At 34.8% G+C, this 13,584-nt stretch overlaps 1 protein-coding gene across 2 annotated transcripts in view; it reads right to left on the bottom strand.

The window, feature by feature from the left end:
- The window catches only part of WDR11 (WD repeat domain 11), a 57,939-nt gene that overhangs the window by 19,071 nt on the left and 25,284 nt on the right, over window positions 1–13,584 (bottom strand). For both annotated transcript variants that reach the window (XM_054435599.2, XM_054435597.2), the window contains 7 exons: window positions 12,021–12,127; window positions 9,589–9,664; window positions 6,615–6,723; window positions 4,533–4,657; window positions 3,633–3,780; window positions 1,270–1,376; window positions 445–559 (listed from right to left, as the gene is read on the bottom strand). In XM_054435599.2, coding sequence (XP_054291574.1) covers window positions 445–559; window positions 1,270–1,376; window positions 3,633–3,780; window positions 4,533–4,657; window positions 6,615–6,723; window positions 9,589–9,664; window positions 12,021–12,127 — 787 coding nt within the window. The remainder of the gene's footprint in view (window positions 1–444; window positions 560–1,269; window positions 1,377–3,632; window positions 3,781–4,532; window positions 4,658–6,614; window positions 6,724–9,588; window positions 9,665–12,020; window positions 12,128–13,584) is intronic.

Genomic DNA, 13,584 nt, shown 5'->3' with positions numbered 1-13,584 from the left:
GGAGGCCGAGGCAGGCAGATCACCTCAGGTCAGGAGTTTGAGACCAGCCTGCCCAACATGGTGGAACCCCGTCTCTACTAAAAATATACAACATTAGCCGGGCATGGTGGCACATGCCTATAATCCCAGCTACTAGGGAGGCTGAGGCAGGAGAGTCACTTGAACCCAGGAGGTGGAGGTTGCAGTAAGTCAAGATCGCGCCATTGCACTCCAGCCTGGGCGACAAGAGTGAAACTCCATATCAAAATAAAAAATACAAATAAAATAAATAAATCTTGAGTTGTTACCTTTAGAACACAAATATCGTAAAGTAAAATAATTTGTTATGGGAAACTTGACAAACTCATTAAATACTTTTCATTTCTAAATCAGAAGTTTTTTAACAAAACACAGTTCATATGGCTAACAATTTATTTACGTTTTATCCTCATGGAGAGGGCCTACCTCTTTAGTATCCCACACTTCAGCTCCATCATTGTACATTGCTATTAATTTTTGATTTCCTTTACCAGGAGCAAAACGAATCTTCCTCACCCAACTTCGGTGTGTAGGTATTCCTCTGAAGACAAAGAAACAAAAACATCAATACAACGTAGAGTGAGATCTGGTCACCAGAAGCTATGTCTAACATCTCTATTTCCATTTCTAACAGGTCTGATGATGGGAGAACCCTTTACTTGCTGGGACTGGGGGCCACATCTGACAGAAAGGGCCTGCCCTTTAAGGTCAGCTAAGACTTCTGCAGGGGCCACTTGCAGATAACTATCTCCTAAGAATGCTTGGCTCGAGGCCCATCCTCCCAAGTTTAGGTGAAGGGACCCAAGGGTCCAAGCTACACCTCCACAAGTTTACTGATCCTGCTTGCCAAGTCACAAGCCTCTAATGGAACCATATCAAGATGTCATTTTTTGGCCGGGCGCGCTGGCTCACGCCCGTAATCCCAGCACTTTGGGAAGCCAAGGCGGGCGGATCACAAGGTCAGGAGATCGAGACCATCCTGGCTAACATGGTGAAACCCCGTCTCTACTAAAAGAATACAAAAAAATTAGCCGGGCGTGGTGGCAGGCGCCTGTAGTCCCAGCTACTCGGGTGGCTGAGGCAGGAGAATGGTGTGAACCCAGGAGTCGGAGCTTGCAGTGAGCCGAGATCGCACCACTGCACTCCAGCCTGGGCGACAGAGCAAGACTCCATCTCAAAAAAAAAAAAAAAAAAAAAGATGTCTTTTTTTGTTTTTAAATGAAATAACAAGATTTCATTCTTGGCTTATACCTGGATACTCTGCCTTTCAAGTCCCAGAAATTTAAATTTCCATCCACATCTCCAAGCACTAATGTATCACCTTTCCAAGCGATGCAGGTAATACTACCCATACTTCCCTAGAAAACAACAGCAACAAACACATATAGATATCACTATGCTGTATAAGACATCATAATAAAGAAATATTTTAATAAAACTTAATTTAAAGGGCTGTGCTTTAGTATGCTTTTAGTCATCAAATCCTAAAACAGACTTCAGACACTAACAAAGAGCCACATTGCCTATCAATTTCAACTATGAAGAAATAGGCGATTTCAACTTGATAGACATTAAGTAGTTACTGGAACTAGATTTAAAGAGAGGGGATGTCTTTTGAGGAACAAATAACTCAAAAAAAAAAAAAAAAAAGAGGAAATTAAAGTAAGAAAAACAGAGAAGTAAAGGGAAGGTTTTCCAGAGAGCCAACTCAAACTTATCTCTCACTGCAAAAGGATAACTAAATCCATTCCAAGGGAAACTTAAAGCTCTTTTATAACTAATTGTGTGGTGATTTTTCTATTGAAAAAAGGATCCAGAGCTTCACTGACACCTTTTGGAACATTGTGGAATCATGAAGGTGAAGAGATGCTGTTTACTAAAGGCATATGCAGTTTAAATTCACAGAAAGCTTTGCACAGAAGTTACATATAGAAGCACAATATAAGAATGAAATGCTGCTGTAATCAATCTAACTTGGAGGAAGAAAGGAACTTGCAGTTCTAACAGATGCTCAGAGGCGGTATCATGGAGGGCTCAGCAGCCTGGGCTCTGCAGTCACACTGCCTGGGCTTGAATCCCAGCTTGAAACTGGTATGTGATTCGAGGCATGTTTACTTAACCTTTCTGTCTTGGATTTATTGTCAATAAAGTAGGGTAAGTTCGTGAAACTTGAGTTGTTGCTAGTATTAATAAATTTATAAAGGCAAAGGCCTTAAAGCAATGCCTGCCATGCAGTAAATAGTCAATACATGTTAGCTATTAAATAATATTACTGCTCAATTACTTCTCTATTTATTAAAAGAAATCTTATTTTTGCATTTATTGTACAACATAAAAATTCAAATGGTATCCATGGTAAAAAGTAAGAAAACTCTAGTGGTTTGAATAATTGACCATTAGTAGACCAGCATACACACTGAATACCGTATAAACTCTGGTACTAGTCAAGAAACAAAACAAAAACTGGATTTAAAAATCACTATTATAATAAAGTCCATTAATAAAAAAACTTATATTAAAGAAATGAAATTCTGTATAATATGAAGCAACACTTTTAAGATATCTACTTTCCTAACCATATAATAGAATGTTTAATTAAGAAGTTGCCTTTGAAGAGACTTCTGAAACTAGGTCATAATAGACTCTGCAACTTCCTTCTTGCTTTCTCAGATCACTTACTCTAGGGGAGGCCAGTTGTCATGTCGTGAGGACACTCAAGCAGCCTTATGGAAAGATCGACATGAAGAAGAACTAAGGTCCCTCATCAACAGCCAGCATTAATGTGCAATAGCCTGTGAGTCAGCCATCTTGGAAACAGATCCTTCTGTCCCGTTACGCTTCAAAAGACTGTAGCCACAGTCAACATCTAGATTGTAACTTTATGAGACCCCAAAGCCACCTATAAAATTATGGGGGTTGGCATTCTACTAGAGCATTCCATTTTTAGATGGCAATTTAAAATAAATATACCTATTTTAAAAAATCCCCTCATGCCTTCAATTAACCATTATAATAGCTTGCATTAGTTAACATAAACATTTTCATGATCCATCTATTAAAAACTATCTATGAGATGCATGCTGACATAAATGATTAATGGCAAAACTTTAGTTACAGATTCCACAAGGCCATAAGGATATATGTAAGTTAGTAAATGTTAATAATACTATTACACTTACAACCTGATTACTATTATCCAAAAATAATACTAGATTGTAAGTCAAATCCTTCAGGGTAATGCCTGAAATGGAAAGAAGACAGATACTGAAGTCAGACAGGCCTGAGTTTAAAACACTGCTGTGCCATATAAGTAAGCTGGGTAACTTTGGGAAAGTTACTTATTCTCCCACAGTTTTGTTATAGGTAAAATGGAGATAACTCCTCATGGATTATTACGGGGATAAAAATGAGTAGCACACAGTAAACATTTAATCAAAATAGTTACAGCGTTATTCGCTAGCAGTATGGAACAAGTTTAATCGATAATATCTCCTTAAATAAAGTTTATTTACATTAGGCTTTTCTGAAGTTTCCAACTTAACTATGCCTTCACTGGATACGGAACCAACAAAACAAAATCTTCTTGATGAAGATTTAATCAAGGTTGTACTCACATCTGGTGGAATCCGAGCGCTATCTTTTACTGAGTTTCCTTCAACAGTGAGATGATAAACTTGGCCATCATTATCGGTAAATACAAAATGTTCCCGGGCAGAGATGTTCTGACTAAGTTCAGATTTACTTTCTGCCTCCTGCAGCAAGCTTTGGGATAGTGAAACATAAGATAAAGATTTTTTTTTTTCCCCCTGGAGTGATACCCATAATTAATTAACTTGCCCAAAGTACAGATGCATTAAGAGGAGGTCCAAAACTATTTTTTTAAAAGTCTGAAACTAATATTTGCCCAGCTAATTATGGGTAGACATGAATCACTCCTAAACAGCCATAACATCAGAGGAAGTTTACCCTGCACAGAGAGAAATGGTGATCTAAACTTAATACAAGAAAAATCAAATTCATAGAGGTTTTTGCTACAGAACTGTGCTCAACAGAAGGGAGGCTGTACAGTGACCCAACATTATCTCTGAAGCTTTTTATCTGTAAGATTGGTATGGATGGGGATGATAACACAAATTTAGGATTCCCAACACATTTTCTTTGGTGTGCATAAATGATAATATGATCTATCTGTATGTCTACGCTATGTTCATTTGAATTTCAGAAGCTGAAGTGTATGGAGTAGAAGGGCACTCAGAATGATCACATTTACCAATAGATGCTGATGGGTGACTATTACTGCATATGTTATTAGTTACAATAAACAGTATAGTACAGTCATAAAAATGATAAAATTAACTTTTTAGTAATCTGGGTATGTACTGAAAGATGAAACTAAGTATGTTCAAAAGCAGAGTCCAACTTGCTACCATAGACACCTTCCGATGACACTTGTCAACTTCCCAGACATGACACTAATGGCACAAATGACAGTGTCAAGAAACACTGTACTGTACCTGATCACAGATGATTCAACAATACTCAGCTCTGTGTCTGAGACTACGGTCTGGCGGGCCATGGCCTCTCGAGTAGCAAGTTGCTTCTTTCTCAGGCTCTTCAAGTTGTGAGATGGTGACCACTCCTGTAAAGCAAAGGCAGACAAACCTAGAAGTGCTAGGTTTCCTTCTGTCAAAGAATCGTCCAGAAGAGCTGGGCACACACACCACTGCCCAGTATCATTTATTATTACTACACATGAATCCACATTTGTTCTTTAGATTTTACCTAGAGAAAGGCTGAATGAATTTTAATTGGAGCTTTTATGGCAAACTTCCAAAAGGTCTGACCTTTTGATGTTTTTATGGAATATTTACAAAATGAAAATAATGAATTCAATGACAGTATTGCCTATTCCTCGTCTCCTCCCCCATCTCTTACGTGCACAGGATAAGACAATCACAGTTCTCCAACCAGGGTCCTTTATCATCCATAGATTCCTCCAAAATCACTTGTTTTATTTATATCCTTTTAAATTCCACCTACTGTAAAGCCTGGTAGTCCAATATCCTTGCATATGTATAAGTTCTTAACATGTAGTTATTTCACGTGTATTTCTAATTTACATAAATAGTATTGTGTTTATATATGTGTGTGTGTGTGTGTGTGTGTGTGTGTATATATATATATATATATATATATATATATATATATACTTCATCCTGTTTCTTACTCTTTCCACTGTATTTAAGTCCTCTTCCTCCTGTTTCTGCATGCTACCTAACACTCCATGGGTGCATCAGCCAATTGTTAATCTGTCTCCTCTCTCAGTAAAAACATGCAGATGGTCTCCAAACTCATATCATAACAAAACACACCAGTCAATATCCTTGCAAAAGTTCATTTACAACCAAGAGCTCAGCGGACACAGAAGATGTCTGTGTTTGCCCAAGTGCTGCCAGTGTGCTTTACAGAATGGCTCCATTGGTCTACATTCCTACCAGCAATGCACAAGGATTCCCATACCCTATGTTCCACCCGTACTTAACACTATATGGCTGTCCAGTTTTTGTTAGTCTAAAAGGTAGATCCATATCATGGTTTGAACATCTCTGAAAACTGATGAGTTTGAACATTCCTTTATATGGCTTGTTGGCCTTTTAGGTTTCTCTGCCTCTCATTAGCTCTTCACAGACTTTGTTCATTTTCTCACTAGGGTTCCCGCTTTTTTTCATTGTTGACTTGCAGGAGTTTCTAGTTAAATTTAGACACTGAAAAATTTGTTTTCCCAAAATGTCTTCTGTATTTAACTTTGACATCTTCATCAAACAAAAAGCATTAATCTTGATTAATTAAATGCATTGTTTCTTTTTTTTTCTTTTTGCCTTTTGGTTTGAGCTTCTGATGTCTCCTCCCACCTCTAGGTCACAGCAATATTTTGTATTTTGTTATATTCAATTTTATAGCTTTACATTTTTACATTTAGGTCTTTAGTCCTGTGACACTCACTTCTGTATACGGTATTAAGTAGAGATCAAGTATTTTTCTCCATAAAGTGAGACAGTTTTCCCAACACCGTCTACTACACAGTCTATCCATCCTCTTTGATTTGTGCTACTTTACTGTATATTAAGTCCCCAAATATTCATGGGTCTGTTCCTGAGCTCTTTATTATGTTGACTCACTTTCTATTCTTGTGCCAATACAATACTGATTTTATTTCCATGGTTTTGTAAGATGTACTAATATCAGGTAGGAAGGGCCAACCCCACCCACACCTCCCACATTTACTCGTCTTTATTCAAGGATGACTTAGCTATTTAGGATCTTTATTCTTTCATAAATATTTTAGAATATGTTTACCATATTCCTCAAAATATCCAAATGAAACTTGAATTGGAATTGCATTAATATGATATTAGGTTGATTCATCCAAGAAAATAAGAATTATCTCCATTTATTTAGATCATCTTCTCTGAACACACATTTTTAACAAAAAAATGTGACATTAGCAGTAATGATTTTGATTCAAGCTCAAGCAAAACATTCACCACATACATATATACCTAAATAAGCTATTTAATTCTTAAACTGTAACTTACCAAAGCAGTTATTGTAGGGAAGTTTTTGGACATCTCTCTAAGAAGGGTACAAGTCCTAACATCCCATAGCTCCAGGGGTTTATCTCTGAATACGACTGCCAAATACTGCCTAAAATAAACAAAATTACTAAATAAGCCCCTTTTTGCAAAAATTTCACCGTGAATTAGACCAAATAAAAAGTTCAGTAAATTGAAACTCAGCTGACGCATTCTAAATATAGACAATTTAAACTACCATTTAGCACCACGATTAACAGTCATAAGAAGGTAAAGCTCTAAGATGACCTGTGAGAGAACGTAGTCTCACACAATTAGGCAAGGAGTCCAACTCGGAAGAAAGAGTGGCATAGAGTCAAACCCTGATGCCACAACTTATGTTAACCCTCCTGAGGCTCAATTTCTCACATATGACAGGAGAATCTCATCATGTACCTCAATTAATTGATATACAGATTATGGTAAACATTCAATGAAAAAGTATGTAAAGTTTCTATCATCCTACTACAGTTGGTATTCAACAAATGCCACTTTATTCACTTTCTGTTAAGCCTGAAAGAAGTACTGAATGACATCAACGAGTGCAATTCAACAAATATAATTTGAGCACTGATTACTCAATAAGCATTATGAGGAACTAAAATATTATCAGCAAATGATGGCTGACATAGAGGAAATGTGACACAGTAGGAAGATCCCTGTACTCCCTGTATCAAAGGACTGAGATTCTTCCACTCAGGACCATATGTGACCCCAACAGAAAGTAGAAATTTACAGAAAGATACCTGGCAAAACACCCAAATAGTTTGAAGTTAAAAAATATACCTCTGAATAACACCCCATGGAAATTTTTAAAGATTATAATGTGAATTAAAATGAAAACATAACCATAACAAAAATTGCAGGATACAGGAAAAGTGGTGCTCATATAGCATTAACTGTTTACATTACATTTTACAGAATCAACTTAATTCAATCATCTAAGTTTCTATTTTAGAAAACTATGTAAAAAAAGAAGAGCGTATTTAAAAAGTAAGCAGAAGAACAAAAGATAAGCATGACAGTCAATGAAATTGAAAATGGAAAAATCATAGAGAAGAATCAAATGAACCAAAAGTAGTTTCTTGGAAAAGATCAATAAATAAAATTGGTTGATATAATTTACTGATATTAGGAGTGGGAGAGATAATCACTGATCATACAGCCATGATGAACAAGCTTATTTCAATAAATTAATAAACTCAGCAACTTCAACAAAATGGACAGATTACTTGAAAGACACCAATTACCAAAGCTCAAAAAAAGAGAATCTAAATAGTCCTATATTTATGGAAAAAAACTGAATTTGTACTTAAAAACTTTTCCACAAAGAAAATTTTAGGTTCAGATGGTTTCCTAATGAATTTTTCCTATTTAGTAAGAAATAATATCAATTCTACACAAACTCATTCAAAAAAAAGGAGAGAGAATACTTTACAACACGTTCTGCAAGGTCAGTATTACCCTGATACCAAAACAAAGGATATTACATAAAAACGAGACCAATATCCTTCATGAACATAGATATAAAAACTCTTAATAATATATCATAAAACTCTTAATAATATATCAATAAATCAAATCCAGCAATATGTCAAAACAGTAATACATCACGACCAACTAGAGTTTATTCCGGGAATGTCATGTTGGCTTAACATCTGAAAATCAATCGATGTGATTCACCATATTAGTGAACTTCAAAACAAAAAGAAAAACAAAATAACACACACACCATATGATGATATCAATGAACACAGAAAAATCATTTGATAAATTCAACACCTACTCATGATACCAAGGCTCAGCAAACTAGGAATAAAACTTTTTCAACTTGATAAAGGGAATATACAAAAAATCTACAGCTAGTATCATACTTAATGTTGAAAGACTGAATGCTTTCTCCATAAGGTCCAGGATCAGAGCAAAGATGTCAGCTCATAGCTGACATCTAAGTTCTAATCAACACTATACAGGAGGTCCTAATTAGTGCAAGCAAAAAGAAGGCCTATAGATTGAAAAGATGTAAAGGTGTCTTTACTGGCAAACGAGACTGTCTCTATAGAAAATCCTAAAGAATTAACAAAAGCACCTATACTAGAAGTAATAACTAAGCTTAGCATGGTCACAAGGCACAAGGTCAATATCAGAAAATTAACTGTATTTTAATATACAAATAATAATTGAAATTTTAAAATGTCATTTATAAAAGCATCAAAGAAAACACAAAATATAATTAACAAATAATATGTAAGACTTATACACTGAAAACTACAAAATATTGCTGAAATTTTAAAAGACCTAAATAAGTGGAGAGACATGCCATGTTCATGAATTAGAAAACTTAAGATACCAATTCTTCCCTTCACTGATCGATGGGTTCAATGCAATCCCAATCAAAATCTCAGGAAGATTTTTTGGTAAAACTGATAGTCTGATTCTAAAATTTATATGGAAGTGCAAAGATCTTAGAAAAGCCAAAACAAGTTTGAAAATTACTTTAGAAAGCTTACTCTTTCTTTGTAATTTTGATTGATTTTCCTTCAGTTTCTATTTTTAATAATACTGCTTTACATGTTATTTTCCCCTGAAACAAAAAAACTCAATTTCTGGAAGCAAAATGAGTTTAAATTATACATAAAGAAAATGAGTTCTTTCACTCAGTAACTCCATGCTTAGATAGAAGTACATAAGAACTTTATCCGGAAGTAAATAACGATTCATGCAAAAGTTACCTCATCTTTTTAGAAGTGGAGAATTAAAAGTGATAGCAACTTAATTTTGTAATCAAAATATTTTCTTTGGGCTGCATATCACCATTTGCTATCACTAAAAAGATTCTATATGCATTCCAACACATTCCCATTTTCTTAAAGATTAAAAAAATCCACGAGATTTCATTGTGATAACACCATAGATTTTTTTTTAGGTTGACACTTACTTCAAATGAGATACTTTAATCATTTCGATGGGAGATTCATCATTGCCTCTTTCACCACGAAAAGCAATGCTCCTACCTTTAATTGCAAATATTTAAAAAAGTGAGAACAGGGCATAAAACATGTATGAAAAACAAGAAGCCACGTCAATGTAATTTGATCAGTCCTACCCTTCCTACCCTCTGTTCTCCTATTCATTCTTCCATTTGCTTCTAATCTGTTTCTGTTTTTTTGGTTTTTTTTTGAGATGGTCTCACTTTGTTACCCAGGCTGGAGTACAGTGGCGCAATCTTGGCTCACTGCAACCTCCGCCTCCCAGGTTCAAGTGATTTTCTTGCCTTAGCATCCCGAGTAGCTGGGATTACAGGCACTCGCCACCACGCCAGCTCATTTTTGTACTTTTAGTAGAGATGGGGTTTCACCATGTTGGCCAGGCTGGTCTCGATCTAACCTCTAGTGATCCATCTGCCTCGGCCTCCCAAAGCACTGGGATCACAGGTGTAAGCCACGGTGCCCAGTTGCTTCTAAGCTGTTTCTAATAATATAAGTTCAAAGAATATTCTCAAAAGTGTTACAAACTAATGATCAATAATGTATCACATATTCAGATATTTATTTTGTAAAAAGCCATTTTCATTTGTCACAGTTTCTTGAATTCTATAATTCAATTTTAGAAATTTAAAAAAAATGTTAAGTTTTAAGATATTTATGGTACAGCAATTGTCTGGTGCGAAAACTACTTATTTAAAGTAATATTTAATACAAACATTCCCATGTTTCCAAATACTAACTAGTGGGGGAAAAACTCTTGAAACATTTATTTAAGATCTTCTTGTCCCATGTGCAAAATACTAGTTAAATATTTTGAACATGTTCCTCTCAAAACATCTTTATCAACTGGAAACTAGGGAACAACTACCGTGTTCATGTATGCTGTGAAAGAATGAGTTACCCACAAAGGAAGCTACATGATTTTCTGTGAATAAAAAAAGTATAAATTCTACCTTGTATGTTTTAGTATCTTGTGTTAGATTTTTATCTACATTAAACAAAAGAGAGAATATACTCAATTCAAGGACAACTGAAGGCCTAAATGCCTTCCTACTCTTTGTTGAGATTCCATCATGTAGAATCTCACTATACTCACTATTATTATACCCCAAACAGCCCAAGTCCTGTCCTGACTGCACTAGTCTGCTGCCCTCCTCAGAAGCCCAGGCTATAAAAGTCTACCATCCATGAACTCAAATATCCCACTTAAGGAAATCTGTAACTGTTACTGTAGATGTTTGTTCCTTAAAAATACATCTGTGCAAAGCAGATTTTAAGTTATCTAACAGTCCTGAACTTGAGCTGACCAAAACAAATAAAACAGGGTTTTTTTTGTTTTTTTTTTAAGTCAATGATACTAGACAACAGCATTTTATCCGTGGGATCACTAGAGAGAGGGCCAGTACCACTCTGTTGGCAAATTAGGAACTTGGGGATGAGAGTCAATGGACAGGTCACTTCCAATGAGTCTAGAGCAGCAACACTGGACTAAAGATGGGGATGATTCTTTGAAGTTCAGTAACATACCCTGAGAAGAACAACTGGATCTTTGAGAGCTTGAAAATACATATGGAGAACATAAAAAAGCAACCATGTACTTCATTTATTTACAACTTACTTGATTTACAACCATTTATTTGATTTAATTCATTTTACACATACATACACATGCTCTCATTGGTTAAGATCATCCACATATGATACATGTTGCTATACCATTTTAAAGAAACTCATCACAATTTTATTTTTTAAAAAACCTCTTTGAAACTACTGCATACACCAGAAAATAATTTGAAACTCTTTCCTTATTATATTTTCAAATTCTTCATTTTGAAATTCACTGGGTTTAGGCTTTTAACAATTCTGAAAAAGTTACCTTATTGGGATGTTTCCTACTGTAGAATCTTCAAAATCCCAAATTAAGTTTCTCTATTCATTCAGCCAGAGACTATTACAAGTTTTAAATTTGAGCATTTAAAAACAATCCTTAACCTATAAATTTTCTAAGTGTTTCCTATAAAAGCCAAAAATTTCAGCACAGACTCTAATAAAGTCCATTGACAGAGTTATTTTTAAATCGATCTTTTAAAGTTGGTTATATATAACAATGCACTTAAAAGTAGAACTGGTATCCTATTTTTTAATGAATCTGTCTGTTCAGACTAATGGTCCTCCATTTTACCATGTATTTGTGTCAACAACATTTCCATGTAAATAACAATGAGGCCTTTCTAGGGCAATTATTAGAGAATAAAAGAATAAATATATAAGCATGAAATATAAGAAAAAATTCCAAGGTGAAAGAAGTACTTTCAAACATGTTTTATAAATAGCAACATGTTTATTCAATATGACAAACCTATTTGGATCTTTAAAAACAAACCTGTTGGAAGATCAACCAGTTGAAGTTCATTTCTCACTAATCCCATATTGTTTGGTGTTGAGGTAGCAAAAGAAAGAAAACTAGTCAAACTTGTCCATTCAATACCCCTATAATAGAAAATGACATAAAGGTTAAACTAATTCTCTTTTTTATTTGAAAGGTTCATTTATTTGAAAAATAAGTTTTCCAAAGACCTAAATTTTATTACACAAATTAATTAAAAAGTAAGCATGACCTTTTATCTTAACATGACCATTTATTTGAGACTGTATTACCCTACCTAACACATACAAAATCATTTCTAACCAAAACTTTATCTACAAATGTAATGACAAGATAGTTTAGTTATCAGGATTCACATCAGTATTAGTATGACTATTAAAATCTGGCGAGGGAGAGAGTCATATGACAGTAGTTTCAGCCTACCAGACAAAGACACAAACTAATGACCTAAGAAAATCTACATGTACCTCTCTATTTTGTTTACTTCTAAGTATCTTCCATTGCATTATAAGCTTCAAAGGCTTTCTCTGTTTATAAGCATAGAGAAGATACTCAACAGATATTCGTAAAGCATCACAAGTTAAAACATCATGGTTTTAAAAACACACACACTTTGTGCTATCTGCTGTCATGAGTCCCCAGCACAGTATACACAACCTTCAAGTGCTTTAGATTATGATTTTTTAAAAACACACTTAATAAAAGGTAGAAAAACAACTTTCTCAAAGTTAACCTTATTTGGACATGAAAATCTAAAATGTTTTGAGTTTACTGCTAATAAATTCAGACATTTTTATAATACATCGTGAAAGTTTTGTTTTGTTTTGTGTTTTTTGAGACAGGGTCTCACTGTCACCCAAGCTGGAGTGCGGTGACACAATCTCAACTTACTGCAACCTCTGCCTCCCAGGTTCAAGAGATCCTCCCACCTCAGACTCCCAAATAGCTGAGCCTACAGGTGTGTGCTACCACGCCCGGCTAATTTTTGTATTTCTGTGAAATTTTCTTAATGGCTTTTGATTATAATACTAAAATTGCATTAACTGAAACACAAAGCAGGATTTTAGCGTTCTCTTGGGCAGTATCTCTGAATATAAAATACAAATTATTTTCAAAATGGCAATGAAGAGGAAAAATTCATATAAAAATGGAGTATCTTTGTATGAACATTCACGACATTTATCTGATGAGTAGTATATCCCTCAGTTAGTATCCCAAGTAACACTTATAATCAATTTCAATGTTACTCAACCATAAATATTATCTTAGCATGTATAAGTATTTAGTGACATCTATAACCTGACTAATCCAGGATAATAAACCTTACTTAAAATTAATACCTCTCTGATTAATTAGCTATTAAAACTTTCTGTGTTTGAAAAGAAATGACAACATGTTTCATTTTTCAGAAGCATGTGTGAAATTCTTAGCACAAATCTTGGCTCAGCCAACATTTTAATTTTACTGCCAACATGATTTCTACTAACCTATATGCATATTTCAGCAGGAGATGCAGCATATGCACTGTAAGTATAAGTGGAGAGTTCAGGCTCTGAGGCTT

Source organism: Pongo pygmaeus, chromosome 8, assembly GCF_028885625.2.
Source record: "Pongo pygmaeus isolate AG05252 chromosome 8, NHGRI_mPonPyg2-v2.0_pri, whole genome shotgun sequence".
Taxonomy (NCBI): Eukaryota; Metazoa; Chordata; class Mammalia; order Primates; family Hominidae; genus Pongo; species Pongo pygmaeus.
This window is presented reverse-complemented; position numbering and strand designations above follow the sequence as displayed.